Consider the following 22,870-nt stretch of genomic DNA (forward strand, 5'->3'; position numbering starts at 1 on the left):
TTTTGTTACTAAAAAATGAAGATATTAATTAACCTGCTAATTCTGCTTCATTAACTTTTTTCTGGAAATATAAATAAAACTCCCTCTTGCAGAGAAATTAACTCCGAAAGGAGTGAATAAATAAAAAATAAATCATCCACTCCGCATTCGCTCCGCGTTTACTTTTCAAATATTTTACAGTGTAAATATTCTTATAAAAATACTTTCAAAATAAATTCCAATGTATACTCATATGTGATAATGCTTGAGGTTATATATATATGGCTTTTTTTAAAGATCAGTTTTATACACAATGTGGCGCATTTTTTGAATTATTAGCTTGATTATGATTTTAAAATAATCTGAATATGTTGGATCTCACATAATAGTCGAATGGCTGCAAACAGTCACATTTCACATGTTGGTGGGGTACTTTCTCAGTAGCCATGGTGGGTGGTGTATAAGTAGAGGTCTACCTTCGTCGACATTCTCATACCCTCACCACGTCCTTCATCTGCCTCTTACTTTTACTTTTTTATAAACTTATTTGTCTGGTCGACTGAATTGTGTCGTGTTTTAAAAAATTGTGTACCCGGTACACATAATATTAACTTTTATTTCACTTTCTCAGGGAACTAATACCAAAGAGCGTCGCTCTTTTGGTTTATAAACAATTTGTGGATAATCGTAAAATTACTGTGATAAGTGTTTAAAAATTTAACTCTTTTCTAGTTGGCAAAAAAAAAAAATTTAATCGTGCTTCTGACATGCTGCTATCTAGGAATTCTTAGATATAAATATAAAATTTTAGAACAAACAGGATAACATACATCTAAAAGTTAAAGGAAAAAAAGTGTGCAGTGCCGATATGTTGCTGAAGAGTGCGTTTCTGTGAGTACATATTAAAAAAAAAAAAGTTTATTAATTTCATCAAGATAAAAAAAATCAATCAATTAATTAATCGCAGTGTACATTAAATATCTCAATAAATTTATTCACATAATTTTGAAAATTCTAAGCTCTTTTTCTGGCTTTTTCGAACTTCCGTGCATGTTTTTATTTTTCCTCTTGTATTACACACCGAGATAGGCACCTTTCTCCTTTGCTCTAATCATCTTCTCTTAATCGCCATCACCGCTCCCTAATACCACTCCTCTCTAGCACCTGGAGCGGCAACTTGAGCCACTTACGTATCACCCATGTGGTTCTCGGTACTTTCGCCAACTGCGCGATCCAGTCTGAGAATTTCACGTACCGACTTATTGCACCAGATTATTACAAATTTTTATGTGGTAAAAATAAAAGTCAGTGATGAAGAAAATAATGAAATATTAATTTATCGTTTACTTGGAAATTTATATTGCGAAATTATTTTTTGGTGAAACTTGATGAATTTTTTTATTATTTATTGGCACCTTGGTTATTCATGTGTAAATATCCTGCTACCGTGTTACCGATCCAAGGTCAATAGAATTGCTAATGATTAATGTAGCTGATACGATCTATATTTATTATGCTCACGTTATAATATAAATGTTAACAACTTGAATTAAGTTATAATTTATATCCATGAAGTAGAAAACTTTTATAATTTAATCTTTAATTAACATTAAATGTATTAAAAATATCGAATTTTTACGATTATCTAACGTTTTCTCCTTTCTCTTTGAATTTCACTGACGTCACACACTCATCGGTTGTAGCTTTCGATTGATCAATCCCTTTCATTCAAATGTGATCGGTTAATACAAAAAGTCCTCATATTAAGAATATTACTTAATATTTTGTATGCTCCTATTATATCATTTTTGACTTAGTTACAATAAATTGTTTATGACTAGAACATTAATTCAACGTAAAAGTAGTTGATTGTTTTTATATGCAGAGATCTCTATAAAAAAAATTCACGTAGAAATCCAGCTTAGATTCCCATGAAAATTCCTACATGGCGTTTTCAAATGGATTCCCATATGGTTTCTTATAGAAATCTAGCATAGATTCTTACGTGGATTTCCATGGGATTCCACGCCATGCCAAAATCCAAATAAGGAATTCAGCCTAGAATCCTATGTGGGTTCCCACATGGCGTTTTCGGATGGATTCCCATATGGTTTCCTACAGAAATCCAGCACAGATTATCATACTTCTATCAATAGACAATAGACATAGAAATCAAGATACCCCGGGTTCTATAGAAATTACTTATAGAGAAAATCATATATCCAAGTTCTTATGTCAAGTTCCTAGATGGGAATCTAGGTACCTACATTTTCCAATGTGAATTTCCCATGGTTTCCTACATGGATTCTTATGTTATTCCATACAATCCTATATTAATTCCTATGGATTCTTACATAAATCCATACTGTCCCATATTGATTCCTATGAACTCCCATGCAAACCCACGTGGATTTTGTTGATAGGGATACTAATTCTACGGTCAAATAATTTTTCTTATGCTCTATACATCACATACAAATCGTATTGTTTAAAAAAAGTTTTCATTTGAGTTTATTAATAAAGTAGTTACATTCTGCAAACATTTTCAGAGATTGTATTATTGATGTAATTGATATTACGAAAAATCCGAGTTCAATAGAAATAAAAAAAAAGTAATAAAGTTGCCGCGATTGGTTACAATATTCAATTTTGCCTATTGTTCAACTTTCTGTATCAAGTGATAATTATACGTGCATTCGAAGAAACTTTAATGATAATAATAATTAGTGCGTAGACAACTAAACAATAATTATGCTCAATTTTTTAATGGGTATTTCTCAATTTATCGTTGTCGAAGAAAGTGATTTAGCACAGAAAACAATTAATTACAGTTGCAAGTAAATATTACTAGATTCAAGAAGCCTGTACTTTTTTACAGTTAAATTATCACTTCTGCTTACATAAATTTACTTGAAGAGGAGAAACATGCATTTAATCCAACAAATATTCTCTCAATTCAAGGAATCGTTCATAAAGTAAATTATTTATATAAATTTACAAATAATTATTCTCAGTGCGTAAAATCAACTTTTCAATTTCTGCTTAATGTGTTAAACGCAGATGATAAATTTAAATAAAGTAGTCACAATAATCCTGAAAATTTTGGTTTCTGAGTATAATTTGATAAATCAATTCCATAAGTTATTTATATTATTATTTAAAGGGCTCAAATATGTTTTGGATTCTTTGAAGAACTAAACCAAAACTTTAACATGTAATAAATATGAATATAAGTAAATGAATAACTGATAAAGTTTTAGAAAATAAGAAAAATTCTTCGCCATAAAATGATTATTTGTTGATTAATTAAAAAAGATATTAATTCGTTTCATTTTCTATATTTCGTGAGTTACAGTAATATTATTATCGAGAACTACAAAGCGATTAATTATTAGCAATAATTACACGTTTTTTCTTTTAAATAATTACAACGTAAAATGTAGGTTTTTCCATATAATGCACCGATGGTCTAATTCTAATAATCAACTATTTTATTTTCAAAAAATCTGAAATATGTTTATGTCGAAGATAAATTCAATCAGAAATATAAAAAAACTACTTTCCCTGATTAAGAAATCTAATTTGGAATGATTTGAGATTACCTAACTCTTAATCATTTTGAATCATTCCAAATTGTCTAAATTATTTTGCATTCGAGTATAAATTTTGGAATGAATCATTTTAAATCATATTGAATTAAAAAATGACGAAATATTATTTTATGATTTAAAATTATTTGGAATGATTTAAACGCTCGAATTATTTCAAATTAAATTGAATCATTTATGATATGAAACAATATGAAATAATTTAGATTTTTGAATTCATTTCAAATTAGACTTTTCAATCAGGGTTGTAAATACACGCAGAGAATTTTATGGTATTTTTTTCATCAAAAATTTATAGAAAAATTACTATAGTCATAGTAACATGAGGACAGTATGGAATTATTGTACAAATTACCGATGCTGTAGAAATTTAAAAAGTACATCGAACAGAATTTACAAGGTGCATTGTAATTTCGACAAAGCAACATACAAAATTTATACCAACTGCATAGTACAATTTATTATGTTAAATCAGAATATTTAGTATGCAGTTGGTATAAATTTTATCTATTGCTTTGTCAAAATTACAATGCACCTTGTAAATTCTGTTCGATGTACTTTTAAAATTTCTACAGTATCGGTAATTTGTACAATAATTCCATACTGTCCTCATGTTAATATGACTCGTAGTTTTTCTATAAATTTTTGATGCAAAAAATACCGTAAAATTCTCTGCGTGTAAATGAATATTTATTTATGTTGAATGTATTGCACTATCTAAAAAAGTATCTAATTTAAAAAAGTCGAATCTTATTACTAATTTGAAATTAGCATTAAAAGATGTGATATTGATCTATGAAATTTCTTTTTATAAACAATTATTTATTTACTTTTTTTTTTGTTTAATTTTTTTTTCGCTATCAGTTTCATTGCTTTGAAATTAAAAGAAGGTTATCAGCATAATTTGGTGATAAATAACTTAAACAAAGAGATAAATGTTTGATGTATTGAGTCAATGCAACACAAAAAATTCAAAGTATTAAAGCTTTTAATAAATTATATTTAATTGCAATTGATCGTTCCTTATATATTCGAAAAAAAATTATAAATACTATTTTGAATTACAAATTAAAACATAATCTTCCAATGAAAGTAAAAAAATTAGATCATTTTTTAAGATATGAAAAATGTAAAATTGATTAATCAGCGCTGGTTAGTGTAGTTCTGTTATTTATTTATATAACATTAAAAAAATTATGTGAAATGGAGCTGATAGGTAACTAAGAATTATATGTAAGACCTAGTAACACACATGATGAGAAATCTTTAGTGAAGCAGTTGTATTTTTACTCATTCATATAATCATTTATATGGCCTATATTATTTAGTATTTTATAACTTCGATGAATTTACTATTAACTCCAGTAGCTATGAATGAAATAAAATACTAGTTAAACTACTTTTTCCATTTTTGGTGAATTCTTATAGTTCATGAAAAAAAATATTTTAAAAATACCATTCAATAAATAACTTATTAAGTTATTAAGAATCAGATAAAAAAATCGAAAGTTTTTTTACATTTTACTTTTAGCTTGTCAGCTTTCGAAATGTCAATAATGCGATTTAAAATTCAAAATCTCGATATTAAAATTTTCACACCTCAAGTCTTTATTGACAATAAACTTTCTACATTTTTTACCCGTGGTCTAAACTTATGACGAGGCATGAGACCCGGGCCTCGATGAAGTTCACTAGGGTAACCTGAGATGCGGCATTGGATGATTTATAATTTTATAATTTTTTTGTACTGGATCTGCGGATGCAGAACAGTCAGTCATCCGACGAACATCTAAGGCCCCGAACCTCTGTCCGGTGACAGACTTTAAATTAAATGTTTTACTTAAAAATATACTTAAATTCATTTTAAAATTTGTATTATTTAAATTTAAAGCCCTTTAAATAAAATTAAAAACTATGAGAGTCGAACATTGACACTACAGGAGGTCTATCGACTTTCCAATGATGTCTATCTGGGAAATATTTAATTCTTATTTAATTAAATAATAAATTGAATGAATCAACATTCAGTCAGAATTTAGTCTATTTGAATAAAAGTAAAAAGTTTTTTTTAGTCTTATGTTGATTGATAATTTATGTTGCCGCATCATGAACTTATGTAATAAATTCAATCGAATTTCGTGATTAAAGACTAAATGGGAAATTTATTACACTTGGAATAAATGTAAGATTTCATAAGTGAACTGGATACTATAGTTGGATGTACTAGTTCTACGAAGTAAATTGAAGAATTAAAAAAATTTTTTATTTTTTATTTTGCGTTTTTAACAGTTATAGCATAAAATAACATAAACAACCATGAAACAACTATTAATTTTTTTAGTTTTGATAATTTGACTGCCAATAGATATCGGCCAATAATTATCTATTTGAATGTTTATTTGAATCAATAAATTATTTCATTAGTAACAATGAAAAGAAGCGATAAAAATAGAATGATATTTTGTTATCATATAAGAATTTCAATAAAATATTTCTCATAATAACTCTGTTAATGTTGACGTTTCATATGTCGAGTAGAAATGTGAAGCATTACTTCCGTCTGTTAGAAAACAGCGATATAAACATCGATTAATATAATAGATTATACAGAGTGTGAGCATCGTTGAGTTTCACTCGACAACTACACAGTAGAAATTGAAAAATAACTGATACTTTTAAATAAGATCGAATAGTTTCTATCCACCCTAATTAGTTTTATAGTAAATTTTGATTCTATAAATTTTAATAAACGAAATTCTCATAAGATTTTTTCTATATTGAAAAATTGATATACTCGTATGTAGTCATAACATTTTTATAAACTGCCTGTCAAAAAAAGTCTTGGTTTTATATGTTCATATTCTTTATATCATTATATGTCGACTTTGATAATATTTAAAAATTTTATAAAAAATATTTGTAGCGGTAAAAAACAATAGATCATTAAATTTGATTGCTAGAGATTTATTTTAACTAATATAATAAAATGACTTAACTTTAATGATAAGTTATTTGAATTAAAGAATTACGGTCATTAGAAAATTTCTTTTCTCGTAATCAGAATTTCACTTCACTGACTAGCGTGTTAATAACATAAATTTCCATTATTGTTCTCGTTTATTTTTAAATTCTAAAAGACTTTTATTTGTTAATTTAGGATATGTTACGCTATTGCGTCCGTATTGGGCAATAAGCATGTCAAATTAGAAAATGGTAATTTTGATAATCAAGAAAGACAAAGCAGGGTATCAAATTTTGCCCAAAGAATTCAAAAAATAGAATCAAAAATTCAAGATATTGGTAATGTTGATCAGGATTTAGATCCTAATAATTCTAATGATAATGCTCAAATAAATTCAAGTTCAAAAAGACAAGCAAGGGTGGAATTGGAAAATTTTAGTAATACTGGTGTAATTCAAGAAGATGCAATAAAAAAAATTGATAATTTAAAAAATAAAAATGAAGAAACAGATATCAATATTTCAGGTGTTCAAGTAAGGTGAATATATTTTGTTATTCTTTTTTATTGAACACAAATTATAAGATATGAAAATAACAAGAAATTATTCATGTTTTTTTTTTTTTTTCAGTTCTGAATATCCAACGACAATGAGACCAATTTTGACAACTGAAAGTCCGTATTCTCAGTCATCTTATGATTTCGTTCCAGTAAATTTAATTCCAAAAGATTATAAAGAATCTTGGACTCCATACTCCAATCGTAATTTCGATTATCTCAGTGACGTTAGTTTAGTACCAGCTGGTTCTAACTCTCGAATTCAGGTAAAAATTGAATTTCGTCTAAAAATTACCGGTGGGATTGTTCGTTAATTTTATGGTTGAAAGTTTTGTTAAATGAAAAAGTGAAAAAACCTAGAAATTTATGATAATTTTCTTATTTTTATGAGTATTTATTGTGATAATAATTAAACGAAGGGAGTACGAAGAAATAGAGCTGATTTATAAAACTCTAAACATTTTTTTACGCACGATGAATCTTACACACGCAAAACCTAACTGTCAATATGGTATTATAAATTCATAACTAAACAAGTAGAAGGTTAAAAATCTCCTTTTCCTCAATAACTTTTACTTTACAACTATTAATAGATGCAAATTACAGTCTACTGAATCTGACATTTAAGTCCTCATTAAGTCTTGGTTATCTATTTGAACTTCATATTGTATTTTACCTTGACTTTTTCTTCTTTTTTCTTTCTCTTTGTTATCAGACCAATTTTATTTAACACATAGTTAATTTATTTGCACTAATGTATATAAATTTATCAGAAAATGTATACATGAAATTCTTAAACGCTGACATGTTAAAATAAAATTTTTGTAACCGAAATCATATTTTGCATATCAGATAAAATTATTATATTAATTATATGACATTGAATAACATTCTTTGCACATACTGCGAAAGAAATGCAGCTGGAATAAATACAATCTTAAACGACTGCAAGTTAAATTGAGTTCACTTCGCATTCCTGTTGTTAACTGGGGTTGCTCTTTATTCATGACTCATTGACAATGTTTTAAAGTAACTTTCAATTGATTAAAATAATTAAAAATCGATGGATCTTGCCCCACTATATGATAATATCATGAAATATCTTTTTTTAACTCGACTAAATGCATGTACAAATTTAATTTTATATTAATGAACTATATGTTTAATTAATTTTTATTGAAAATATGATTCAGAAGGATTCAACATGATTCAAATTTTTTAATTCTGTTAAATACTCTATAATTCTAAAAATATTTCAGGATGAAAAAGTATTCAGTAGAAACAGAAATTTAAAATACTGGTTGAATCCATTTATATCCTAAAAAGATAATGAAATGAAAACATTATTTCAGGATTAAAAAGTACTCAATAGAATCATAAATTTTAAATGCTAGTTTAATTCTGTCATATCCTACTACACGGAGAGAAAAATATCGCCAGAATGACTATCCAATGTATCCTCAATTGGCGTGTCGTCAGAATAACGATTCGTATACCTAATTTAGGAATACACTCATATTAATTTAATAATCTATAGTATCGTTTAAATAAAGATACATGTTTAGGTTAGGTTAAGTATTCGTTTATTAACCCGTCAGCACTCCCGTTATGAGCATTTTGCTCACGCTCGATTTTAAACATGAATAACATTTTTTTTTCAAATGGAACGAATAGTTGAAATTTTTTCTATCTTTGAATAGTTTTATCTATTTTCAGATTCCGCTTGAAAAAAATTTGTTTGGTTGTTATGGAAATTATAAAAAAAAATTTTTTTTATGCTCCTCAAAAAATGTGAGCATTTTCTTCATCGCGGGCGTAAAGGCGTAAGTAAAAAAATTCTACGTTCGGTTACTCTCGTGACTGCTCGTATACCTTCGGCAGTCTGTGAAGTTATTCGGCTGAATTCGTTAAAGTTTAAATTACGTTTATTAATCGTAAATAAATTACGATTATCATTTATTTATTTTTTATTATTCTTATGATACATAGAGTAATTAATTTATGAAAAATATTTTCTTGCTTAAAATTTGAAAAAATTTGTTTGGTGCCTAGACGTTAAGTGTGAGCAAAACTCTCATCACGGGCGTAAAGTATACCGAAAAGCTGACGGGAGTGCTGACGGGTTAAATTTAACAATACGACGAATAGCCTTTGTAACGATATGTAGTTTCGTTGATATAGGTATCTGTATCGCCAGCGTGACGATCCATATAGCTAAATTGGCTAAACGTATCATCGTTCTCGGTTGCCGGATGCCTAAATACAGAGTTTGCGCAATAGTCATGTCAGCGATTCATAAAATGCCTAAAATAAGGATACGGATCGTCATTTCGACGATCCACAGTAAGGATACTCTGTTTAGCTGAATTGGCTATACAGCGTATCGTTAAGTAAGATGACTATACAGCGTATAGCCAGAATAGCGATGCGTATACTTAATCTGGCGATATTTTTCTCTCCGTGTACTACTTTCGATCATTTTAGTATTAAAAAGTATTTAATATGATTAATCGTGAATTTTGGAAAAGGATTTACAGTATTCAGCAGAATTTGAAAGTATTAACATTTTAATTCTTTTTAATTCTATCAAATTCGTTTTTTTAATCAGGGTATACAACAAAAAAAACCGAAAAAAATAATGGTGGTTTAGTCCAAGAATCGAACCCAGGTCTTTTAATATCGCGTCATTGTCTTACAATATATTATATTACACGGAGAGCAAAATATTGTTAGAATGACTATCCAAAGTATCTTCAAATGACGTATCATCAGAATAAAGATTCGTATACCTTATGTATGAATACTCACATGTTAATTTAATAGTCTATAGTATCATTAAAGGAAAGATATGTTTCTAGGTTAGGATAAGTATTCGTTTGTTTAATTTAAAAATACCACAAATAGCGTTTGTAAATATATGATGATACATTGATGTAAGTATCTGTTTTGCCAGCGTGAGAATCCGTATAGCTAAATTGGCTATACGATGCATCGTTCTCGGTTGCCGGTTGCCTAAATACGGAGCTTGCGCAATAGTCATGTTAGAGATTCATAAAATTCCTAAAATAAGGATACAATCCTCATTTTGACGATCCACTGTGAGGAAACTCTGTATAGCTGAATTGGCTATACGGCGAATACAGCGTATAGCCGGAATAGCGATACGTATACTTCTTCAAAAATATCCTAATTGGGCGAACCCGACAGCGAGTTGTTGATTTTTAGGTTTAGTTTTCCCAATGTGTTCCCAATTATTTCCCAATTGGGTAAGCTCAACAGCAAGTTATTCATTTTGACGTTGGGTCATCTAACAAGTTCCCAAAAATATCCCAATCGAGCAAACCCATTATCGAGTCATTAATTTTAGCATTGGGGTTTCCCAACATGTTCCTTATTCTATAGTGGTCCCTCCGTAAGCTTGGGATTTTTTTCCCACCAGTTTCTTCCCCCACCACCATAATATTAGAATAAGCGCATGCGTCATTCAATGTGCGCATGTGCCAAACCAACATTTAAAGGGTGGGGGAAGAAATCGTGGTGAGAAAAAATCCCAAGCTTTCATCGGGACGACTATATCCCAAAAGATTAAACCCAGTCTCAATTTTTTTATTTCATCTTGGGCTTACCCGACATGTTCCCAATCATATCCCAATAGGGATAACCCTATCGGAGTTACCCCATCAATACCCAATTGGGTCCCGATGTACGCTTAGGGATAATTTCTAGTCGGGATATCGTTTTTACTATTTCTTTTTTTTACGGAAATTCATTTAACTGCAGAAAGTTTTCAATATAAACATTGTATACTTTCTCATATAATTAATATAAGTTTATAAATTTATTTTAAAAGAAAAATGAGCACTTAGCATATATATACATTTTTAGATAAAGAAGGGTCCTAATGGAAAAGATTACGAATATGAATATGTATATTACTATTATGATGAAGAAGATGAATCTAAGGTTAGTGCTTCAAATAATAAACAAGAAGGCATAAGAACAGCTCCACCATCAAGACGTGGAAGTAACAATGGTAATAGAAGCAAATATAGTTCAGTTGAACGAACGTCAACCGTTGAACCAGTTGGTAATGAGATCATTCCTAAAAATGGTAACCGAGGAAGGAATCTTGGTGAGAATGAAGAAGTCTCTGAGGAACGATTACCTACAAACACACGATTTCCACCAAGGTAATAATCATTTATTCGAAAAAGAAAAAAATGCCATTTAATGTTATTAATAGTTAATATATTTTTATAAAATAGATCCAGATCTAATCATAATACAGGAACGACCGAGACCACTCGCAGTCGCGGAAACCGTCCAAGACCCAATTTAGATCTAGTAGACTCCAGTAGTTTTAGAACTCATCAAGAAGGTCCGGAATTCCCTCAAACTTTACCCAAAGGACCCGTAAGATTTTTAGGCGTCACCCCAAATGAAAATGACGAAGAAAAATATGTTCCGAGCCGAGAAAATTCACAAAAAGTTTATGAACCAGCTCCAGTAGTTGAATCTATTAATGAAACACCAATAACACACAGACGAAGACCTGTCAATGAACCAATGGTAATTTCTTGCTTTTAAAAATCAAAATCATAATATTTTTATTTATTTTATCGAAATATGTTTAGTACAATGATAATTTTATAAATTGATAGATTGAAGCAGTATTTAGTGGTGACAAACTTTCCCGACCCCTTTCAAAAAGCAATGAGGAGAAATTCGAATCATCGTCATTACCAGCTCCCAAAGATGAGAGACTAAGTTACATTAACAGTAGATATAATTCAGAATCAACAACAGAAATAATAACTACCGATGTTCCAACAACGGTATATTCAACTGCAATGGACAAAGTAGCTCTCGATCTTTATGCATTTCTCCAACAAGGTCGAAGCAATGCAATTGATGCTGCCACAGAAGATATCAGTGATAGCACCACTATATCGGATGAAGAACTCACTACAGAGTTACCTACAACAACTGAAATTGTAAGCCCAACAACAACTGAAATATTAACTTCTACCACCACTGAAGCTACAACTACAACTACCACAACTACTACGACAGTTGCGCCTACAACAGAGGCTACATCAACTACAACTCAAGCGCCAGTTGGAAAAGGAAAATTCCGAAGACCCGGTATTCTTGGTAATACCGGAAATAGAAATCGGTAATTATTTTAGTCAGCATTTTTATTTTATGTACTTTTGTTTAAAATTTATCTAATGCTAAGTATGTTTGACAGAAGCAAGAGCAATGGATCTAGTACACCTGCTACTGAGCTTTCTCCTACAGAAACAACTCAAAAAACTCGAAGTCGTTACGGTGGATCATCTAGTGGAGGTACGAAGAGATCTAAATCAGGAACAAAGCAACAAGCACAAGAAGAAAAAATTCAAAAAGACAATATCAATAGTGTGAACTCTGAGAAGCTACCAAGTGGACGTACTAGATATCGCAGTACAGTTTCCAAACCTGTTGCTTCAACGACATCTGCCCCAGGAACGTCTTCTACTTCTAGTAGCAATCCATCGGGAGTATCACGTCCTTCATTTAATAAGCTTAATATTAATCGACGCCGTGGTAGACCAACTACACCAGCACCTACGACAAATGAAGACAATAAAAATGACGCTGAATCACCGGCACCCGATGATGCTCAAGAGCCAGTCAGTACAACAACAAAATCTCCTTTGCGTCCAAAATTGCCAGGTATAGGTAATAGGCCAACCAGACCTGGTGCTCGTGTTAATATCAGAAGACCTGGACAATCGACTACCACTACTTCGACAACAGAAGAACCTAAAGTAGAGGCCGAAGAGCCTGCTGGTGAAGGCACTGAAGAAGAAACACATGAGGTATCCAAAAATAATTTAAAAATTACAGAAACTTTCCATTCATAAAATGATCATTCATATATACGCAATACTTTTTGCGCAGTAAGATGACATCACGATCATCAAAAATATCTTTCTTACTTTCTCTTATTTTTTACTACTTCAACTATAAAATTTATTTTAAATATTCATGACAGTATTGATATTTTTACAAAAGTTTTATAATATAGTAATCATAAATACATTATAAAATTAAATCATTTATGTCAATCAGGGTAGATGTCTGTTGATTTAAGAATAATATAATATACAATCGGTAATTAACGATAATTTAATAATATATAGGGGAACCTGGGGCAAGAAGGCCTCCTCCCCAAAAAATTATAAAAGAAAATTTTTTTTTAATTTTCCATCAAGTTATGACCTCTATAATGTTTTTATCATATTTTAGGCCAATATGTGATATGTGGGGCACAATGGACGACTCGAAAAAATTTTTCTTTTTTCCTGGGGTACGGCGGCCCCCTCCCAAATTTTTTTTTATAATTTTTTGGGAGGGGGCCGTCACGCCCCAAGAAAAAAAAAATTTTTTTCGTTATAATTTTTTTTTTCGAGTGGTCCATTGTGTCCCACATATCACATATTGGCGTAAAATATGATAAAAATATTATAGAGGTCATAACTTAACAGAAAATAAAAAAAAATGTTTTACCTAATTTTTGAGGGGGGCCTTCGTGCCCCAGGCTCCCCTAATAGGGGAGGGTGGGGCAGAGTGGGCCCCCCCTAAAATTTGAGAGTAAAATGAGCACCCTGAAATTTTCTAGGAACAAGGCTCATAATAAGTCACCTTTACTTTTTTACGACTATTAATTTATTACTTATTAGCTTATCTATGTCTTACCCATTTTTGCCCAACATTTTTAAAGTGAAGAATTTAAAAAACGCAAAACGAGCAATAAATTTGTCTTACACAATTTTATTAGATGGGGCCCACTTTGCCCCTAATTTTCGATTTTTCAGTTTTAATGGACACAGCTTATCTATGTTAAATAACAAACAAGGGCCTATAAAGTAGTGTAACGAGTAAAAAAAAGTAAAAATAATCCCATTTCTAGCTTACGGGGCTCACTTTGCCCCACCCTCCCCTACTATACCTGATAGTTCAATTAATGTGATATTTTATTTTCTTACGTTATACTTGTTACTAAACAATATTTTTTATTCTGGCCCGTGGCCCAATTGGGGCAATAGCCAAAAGGAAAAAAAAAATATTTTTTATTAATATTCATAAGAAACTGAAATTTTCTTGTGTTCTATAAGTTTTCCAAAATTAATACTCTGAACGGACGTAGTTTACCCCACTTTTACATCGGTATTACTTTGCCTTTATACCGATTTAATATCGCCAAATTACACCGCCTACACGCCGGTGTTATTTAATTTTAACATCTCGCGATGTTAAATTAAATCCATTTTTAACATCGTTTTTTTTACAGTATACATATCGAAGTTTTATTAAATACTAATGATATGCTTTATATATTCTTAGACACCCGTGGAGACCAGTCCACCTGCTCGCCTTACCACAATGAGTCCATTAAATAAGTTACGCTCAAAAAATCGTCTTCAAGTTCAACCAAAATCGACGACCCGTGCACCAGTTAATTCACCACGACGATCACCACTTCTTCCTCGTCGTAAAATTACAGAAGCCCCGATTGTTGAAACAAGTCAAGAAAATTTGATACCTACAATTAGCAGCGAACCAGCAATCGTTGATTCTGAAGTAACTGAAGCTGTATTGATTGAAACTAGTACGGCAGCGAGCACAAAACACGAAGAGACAAGAAGTTTTAATGGTCTATTGGCACCACGACGTAGGTTACAACCCCGCCGACCTGGACAAATAATAAATCGAGAATAAAAAATGAATTTGTTCTTTACGTAATGAATAATATTATTTTTATTCATAATTTAAATTTACTATTGATATCAGAGACAATAACTACATAAAAAAAAAGCTAAAAAAAAAATGAGAAAAATGCTTAAGCAGTAAGCTAGTCTTCATGTAAGTGCACTTCCGAAATATTTGAAAGTGCCATGTAGGGACATGACGTATGATAACATGAATAATCAACGATTGCTTGATTTGAGCAGTATATAAATAAACGTATCATAAAGTAATAAGTGATTTTATACAGTAATAAAATTGTTGAACATAATAGACAGAAAATGAAGTAAAAGTTATCTATTTTAGTCATTTTCTCTGTAAAAACTAGAGAATAAAAATAAAAGTGGATTCTTTGTGTGATGATGATAATAAAGATGAAATTATTAATAATAATTATAAAATAACATTTTATTTAGTTTTTTAGCTATATAGATAATCATATTTTAAGTTAAATTTTTAGGTTATAGTTTTTGTATTAATTAAAATTAAAATTAGATGTAAATTAAATTTTGTAATTATGTATGTGCTGTTTAAAACTTTAGGTTATTATCAAAATTTTTTTTTTAAATAATTTATAACTTTCATCGATTTCGCTATATTAATCGGTAGAAGTTACCAACATAAATATTTAAAAAAATTTACCCTGATTAAAAAAAATGATTAAAAATGATTTCACACGTTAAATGTCCATAAGAGACAGGATTAGAAATGATTTGAAGGATTAAAAAGTATTTAAAATGATTAAAAAACAAATCATTTTAAATACTTTTTAATCATTTTTTTTAATCAGGGTACGTAGTGGAAAGGTGCTGCAATTGAAACAAAAAATTTTCTTCGTGTTATTACTTTTTTGTTTTTTATAATTTTAAATTCTAAAACTGTCAAACATTTCTCTATTAGCCCTTATTAAAATAAGCGATTTAAAACGATTAGAAAAAAAAAATTTTAAATACTTTTTAATGCTTTTGAATCGCCCTTCTTATGGGCATTTAACATTGCAAATCATTTTAAATCGCTTCTTTTAATAAGGGAGTGTCCTTTATAACACCGATTTAGATGAATAATTCAAAATTAATATTAACTTATTGAAAAATGAATTTATTTGGCTAAAGACAGGAATCAAAATGGCGGCGCGCGAGGGCTGCTATTGTAACTCAAAATACAGTCGCGATTGGAACATATAATGAAAATGTAATTTCGATTGAAGCACTTTTATTATTCTTTTTAATACATTTGAATCAATAACATTATAAATAATTTAATATTCATGTTAAACATATATAACGCACGTGTTAATTACATTGTTTACTATACGTTCATATTAACCCAGGTTAGACACATCGCGCATCAAGTTCGCGGTGGTCCGCTAATGCCTCTGAGTGTTCCAATTGAAACATTTTGAGGTGTTCCAATTGATGCCCTTTGCTCACTTAATAATAAAAATCTAATAATAATAAAACCATGGAAAAATTAGTAGAAAATGCTATTATATATTTTTCTCGATACATCTACTAAAGTATTGATATAAGCCCCACATAATAATATTAAAAAACAAAATTGTTATGTAAAAAGTTGTGAGGTATAAATAAAAAAGTTTTCACAGGTATTTTAACCCTCCGTCCGTCGCGCGGTCTCGCCACCCTTTGTCCGAGGCGCTGCGGCGTTCCGCCGCCATGTATTTAATATTGCGGTGTTGCCAAGTATCATAACTATGATTTTAAAAAATGAAAACCACACAAGCTTATATGACTAAATTTTTTTTTACTTTTGTAATCAAATAAAAATTTTGTATTAAATATAAATATTAAAGAAAGAGATAAATTAAATGAGCTGGAAATGAGTCGCTGTCGGTAACTGGCAACACTGTGCGGAAAATCCGAACAAATTCAACGCCTGAGTTTACTCGCGTCAGCGGCACATCGCCGCGTTTCTCAGGTTTTTTAACAAAAAAAATAATTTTTTTAATATTTAAAATATCGAAAAAATAATTATTATTCATTCATTTGATACTAAAAAGTACAATAGAAGAACTCATAAAATTTCAAAAGACTAGGATGTTTTTTTTTCTTTTTAAATAATCTTTTAATAAAAATTGCGGCGCTGCGCTCATAGCGCGACGGATGAAGGGTTAAAGAACTTTGAATATTTCAATATTGGAACAAGATATAAAGCTAAAACTTTTGTCCATCTCATAAATTAATATTTTAAATAAGTTAAAAGAAAAAAAAAATGTTTTTCTATTTCGTTGTTAGTTATTTTTTGAGTATTCCAATTGCCCCCTGTTTCAATTGCAGCACCTCTTCCCTATATTAAAAGCTTAAAATTTTACTTTTCTTAAAAGAAAATAAACTGATAAGGTTAAAATATATTATATTGAAAAGACATAAACATACTTTCATTTTACTTCCATTAAGATAGACTCAACAGCTTTAATGGTCAGTAACAGTTTCACCAGTGATAACAACAAGTTATATACAATAATCACAATAAAATATATGCGATCTACAAGTAAATCATTTTAGGAAGATCAACAAAACAAATTACATAATATCAAATACTAGATAGAGAAGAAAAAGATATTTTTTGTGGAACTATATTAATAAATTAACTTCGGTGCATACACTGAGAGAAAAATCCAGTAAATCTAACTATAAAATGACAGTTAAATAGCGCTTTAACTATTTTTTCGGAGTTACTACAACACCAATAGATAGTTATTATAAATATCTCTAAGTAGTTATGTTAAATATTTTTTAGTTCAATTAACTATATAAATAATTAATGTAACTGATTTTTAAACTTGTATTCAATTAATAATTTTTAATTTTTTAAACTGAACTTAAGTAGGTAATTCATCTATAACTCTTTCATTAAAGCAAACAAAAATATTAAGTATCATTACAATGTTTTTTTTAGTTAATTCAATGAATATTTTTTAGTTAAATCCATTAAATAAATAATTTTTTTTCGCACAAATATACCATTCACATGGTTTTAATTATTAAGTAGAGACTCTATAGAGTTTTGAGTAGAATTAATTTTTTTTTGAAAGTTCAAGTTAAATTTTAAAGATAAATTATTTATTGAACCATCAATAATAAATATTAATGTCTTGATGTAATATAGGATAAACTATAATACAATCCAAAAATGTAAGTATGACTTTGTCAAATGACAGAGTTGTACTGATGCCGAAATTGTTTTTAACTTTGGAATTTAACAGTTCTGAGATATATATCTTGCCAGGGACACTACACAGCGGCTGGGCGCGATCTCGTGGCGAGCATCGAACTACTCCCGCTACTGCTGTCTGGTACCGGTGACTTTCCTCTCCTCCATACATATGTTTTCTCTCAAGAAATTTTTCTCTTGGTTTAAGCAATTTTATTTAGATATTAACTCGTGTTTTGAACATTTTAATTTTTTTATGATTATTTGCCTTAAACGCAAAATTTAAACATAAATTACACATATACACGCTTGACAGAGGAAAAATTTCTAATTCACACCGCTTCAATTTAATACAATACTTAGTGTAATTTTCACACCACAATTTTTACACAGACATTTACACTACACCGAGTCCAATAATATTTTACAGTGTAGACAAACTAAAATTTGAAAGACGCATTTAGGTTTTTATAACGTACAAATGAAGAACCTTATTAGCTAAAGGAAAAACTTTTGTCAGCTATTAATATTGATCCTAAATGGTTTTTAAAATTATCCGATATTTTTGCGAATTATAACTACATCAAAAAAAGTTAACTCGAATCAAGTAAAAATGTTCTTGATTCAAGAAAAATCTTCTGGCACCAAGTAAATAATTATCTTACAATTTTTATCTTGAATCAAAATTTTTTTTCTCAAGTCAACATATTTTTATGCTTAAATCGAAAATTTTTGTACGACAGTTCAGTTTAAGTATTCTAATTTATCTTAAATAATTGATATAAATATGTATTTCTATTTTCAAAATATTTTTAACAACTAAAGTTTTCTAAAAAAATTAAGATGACAAGTTTTTTGGAAAAAAAAATTCTTTGAAAAATAATTTTTTTAGAAAAAAATAATCTTGCAAAAGAAATATGTTTGAGAAAAAGTTTTTGATAAAAACTTTTTGGCGATTTAAAAACATTTATTTACTCAATCATTAAGTTTTGAAAAAAAATTAAAAATCCATTTCCTGCCTACTCAATTTAACTCAATTACAGTAACTTGAAAATTTTAGTTCCATTAACTAGATTTATATTTATAACAACTATTTTATTTTAACTTTAAATCAGCAGTTATAATAAAAACAATTTTTATTTACATACACTAAAAAAATTAAGTTATAGTTAATTTTAAAATTCATATACTATCAACTAAATTTTTTTAGTTAAAACAACAATTTTCGGAGACTGAAAAATTTTAGTTGCTTCAATTAATTTTTTTTTAGTTTGAGCAACTACTGAATAGTTAGCCTTACTAACGCATTAGTACCAGTAACTAATTTTAAATAGTTGAAGTCTTTTTAGTTAAAATGACTATCGACTTTTCTCTCAGTGTAGATATGAAAACCTTAATTTGGTTACTACAACTCTCATAACTTGCGTGAAAACATAAAGCCCTGTTTGTAGCTCAAAAAGTATCCATGTAGATTTAAGAAGTTGACTGCGAAATAAGAATCTCATATATTTCGGACTCTTCTCTTCTATAACTACCGAATGATTCTTAATAATTGATTCTATAAACATATCATCTGAGTCACCTAAACCTGTTGGGGTCCGAAAACCATCAAATTGAAACTGTTGTCTGTCGATTTTATACAGTTATTCCTGATTAAAAACTCCGATTGAAACCAATGAATTCTGATTGAAAGTCTATCGAATTTCAATCGAAATCAATCGGAATTCAGCGGTTTCAATCGGAGTTTTTAATCAGGGATTCTAAATATCAAACTGATTGATACGACTGTTGTGGTTTTGGAAGCAAAAAAATGGACGGGCGAAATTACTTTTTGACGTTACTTAATGGCTTTTTTTATGAGTAATAGTGACAGTCATTTCGGATCCCTATATAAACGTTGCCATACGCGGAATCGTAGCTAACGGTAGGCTGAGCAATGAAATAGTGATAACCAGCCGATTTTGTTTGTGGCTGTTCATTTAATCATACAAGCATAGGATCATCATTATACTTAGATCCCCAGAAAAAAATAGCATCACATTCAACTTTGACAATTTATTACCTTGCAAATACTTTTGACAATACAATGGAAGTAAGTATACGGTAAGTAAGAGGTATCAATAAGCAAGAAAATGTGTTATCTCCTGTGTTGAGGTAGAATAGGTTTAAAATACTGACAGTGTACATGCTGAACAGGTCTGGTGAGTTTACCAGTCCCTGTTGCAATCCTTATAGGATTGTGAATATTATCGTTGACAGGTTTGCTCTATTCCAGATGGTGTATTTTCTGTTAGTTATCATGTACCATATGACTCTTATTATTAGCGTTGTTGGGAATTTTTTTCGTATCAGTATGTATATCAGGCCAAATATCCATAGTGATCCGAAAGCATTTTCCCGGTCTATTACAGTTGCTCCTATGATCTCTTTCTTGACAAGTGGGTGTGAGTTAACGTCTGATAGAAGTTTATGGATTGCATGGACGGTGAAGTGCTGATGCCGGAAACCGAACTGATTATCTGGTATTATTTTGTCTTTTTTGCAGTGTGCCTGTATGAAATTTCTGATAACTACTTCATATACTTTGCTGATGTTTGGTGTCAGGCTTATTACTCTGTACCTTGCTGGCTTATTTAATGTATTATTGAGCCAAGAAAAAAAATTCAGAAGACAATATTTTTCTTGAACTGATAGCTATTCTTTCTGTGCACATATAAAAGTTTGGAGAGAGTTTACAATGTTTAATGCATTTTTATAATACATCAGAATAATTACGTCATAATATTTTAAAAATTAATATTTATATTCTTTTAAATACAAGATTCAATAAAAAAATCATGAATAATTGGAAGATATCTGCATTATATACAATTTCATGACTTTGGCTTTGAAAAATTCTAATTCAGCCATTTGTATATAATCTTATTAATTATTATTAGCATCATCGGTCGAGTGATTAGTTCGATATTTACCCTGATAGCACAAGTTGCTCGTCAAAAAGTTGTTATTCTTTAGTTTGCGACCAACTTGACGACAAGTTGTCGACAACTCTAGCTTTTGCAGCTTTGGGCTACAAGTTACTACCAACTTTCTGAGAAAGTTGACGCCAGGAAAGAACCGCAATTCGAAAGCAGGTTCCTGAGAAAATTGAAGGCAACTTTCCGTCAAGTTATGGATTGTCAACTATTGCAACCAACTTTTGCCACCAACTTTCTCAAAAAGTTACCGTCAACTTATTGGATTTCCAACTTTTGGCATCTAGGTGCGGCTGTTAGTTTGACGCCAGTTTTTCGCCAACTTGGCTATCAGGATATCTCTATTCTCCATGGCTTGTAGTTATAACTTACGGTTAGGGTAGCTATCAGGATGTTTAGATTCTATTTTACCGTTTCAGAAGATAATTTAAACGTTCACTAGATAATGCAGTTCTATAAATTCCATCACTAGATGGCGAAAGTAGAAGAATCGATATATTTTAAATTGATGAATTTCATGTTCTACTATGAATACTATACTATCATGAGTTACTATGACTACTATACTAACATTGAGATCTAAGATCATGAATTCTTTAAAGATTATATCATATCACATTAACTCTTATAAAATTGTATAAAATTTCTTATGAGTTTAAAATATTATAGCTCAATATTCGAGCCAAGCAACCGCCAGAATAAGCTACTGGATCATATAAAACTGAATCAGAATTTTCAATTATTTTTTCCGCAACTTAATATTTTCGTTTAATAATTATTGTCTGTGAAATTAAAATAAATGTTATCAAGCAATTTTCGGTGTTGAATTTTATAAAAATATATTTTCATAGTTTCTCTAACAAATTGATTGGTCAGAATGAATCTTTATACAACTACAAATGTGTATCTAATTGTACTTTTCATCTTAATAGAAAATATTCTAAATGATAATTAATAACAGAAAAATTTAATTTTATTGTGTAACATTTGATTTGAAAAATTAACATTCTGTGTGATTTAGTAATCACAAAAGGGAAAGATTCATATTAAAGAGAAGCCAGCTCGTGACATCTAGCAACTATTCAACAAAGTAAATTCAAAAATAAAAAGGTAAAAAATATCTCTACTCTTGAGGTTTTGTTGACGTCATTTGTTGCGTTTCAAATTTTGATCTCACAGACGTCAAATAGCAGCTTTAAAATTACGTCAAATTTATGTGAAATTTGACGTCAAAGAGCGCTCAAAAGTTGAACTGAAATTTTTTATGTGTACCGTACGTCACTGAGACAACAAAAGTTTCAGCTTATTAATTGCGCTGAAACTCTGATTATCTGGGTGGTTTAATATCAAGCTTTTTTAAGGCCATGTTAACATAGGAAAAATTCCCATGGTAACATTGAAAAAATTCCTGTGTTAACATTGCTGGAATCCTTTAATAACATAGGAAATTCTTGAATGTCAACATGGGAAAAATTCCCATGTTAACAAAGTAGAAATTCCCATGTATGTAAAAATAAAAGATTTGTAAACTGATGTTATTTTTACGTAATTTTTTAAGTAAATCAAAATTAATTAATTGAATTGATGATTATATACTGTCGGAAACACGATGTAATTGATTTTTACGTACTCGTTTATATTAATCGAATTTATAAAAACATTTGTTCATTGGTACACTGTGAAAAATTCCCAATAAATTTTACTATGGGTGCATAGTAACACCGGACTATAAGAAAACTGTTATAAAATTTACAAGTGTCCCATAGTAAACGTATGGGCAGACTACACGATTGTGGCTAATGCGCATACGTTTACTATGGGACACT

General features: G+C 29.7%; 1 protein-coding gene across 2 annotated transcripts; it reads left to right on the forward strand.

The window, feature by feature from the left end:
* The first annotated feature begins 461 nt into the window (after positions 1-461).
* Positions 462-15,295, forward strand: LOC130671562 (mucin-5AC-like). Of its 2 annotated transcripts, none has more exons than XM_057475522.1 (8): positions 462-870; positions 6,745-7,086; positions 7,178-7,370; positions 10,990-11,294; positions 11,370-11,673; positions 11,766-12,280; positions 12,356-12,968; positions 14,497-15,295. In XM_057475522.1, exons 1-8 carry the CDS (start codon positions 848-850, stop codon positions 14,869-14,871), a joined length of 2,670 nt encoding a protein of 889 aa, XP_057331505.1. In that variant the 5' UTR covers positions 462-847; the 3' UTR covers positions 14,872-15,295. The 2 variants fall into 2 exon arrangements, with proteins under 2 accessions (XP_057331505.1, XP_057331506.1); XM_057475523.1 differs by having other exon boundaries at positions 12,359-12,968.
* The last annotated feature ends 7,575 nt before the right edge of the window (positions 15,296-22,870 follow it).

The sequence above is a fragment of the Microplitis mediator genome, chromosome 7 (assembly GCF_029852145.1).
Source record: "Microplitis mediator isolate UGA2020A chromosome 7, iyMicMedi2.1, whole genome shotgun sequence".
Lineage (NCBI taxonomy): Eukaryota > Metazoa > Arthropoda > Insecta > Hymenoptera > Braconidae > Microplitis > Microplitis mediator.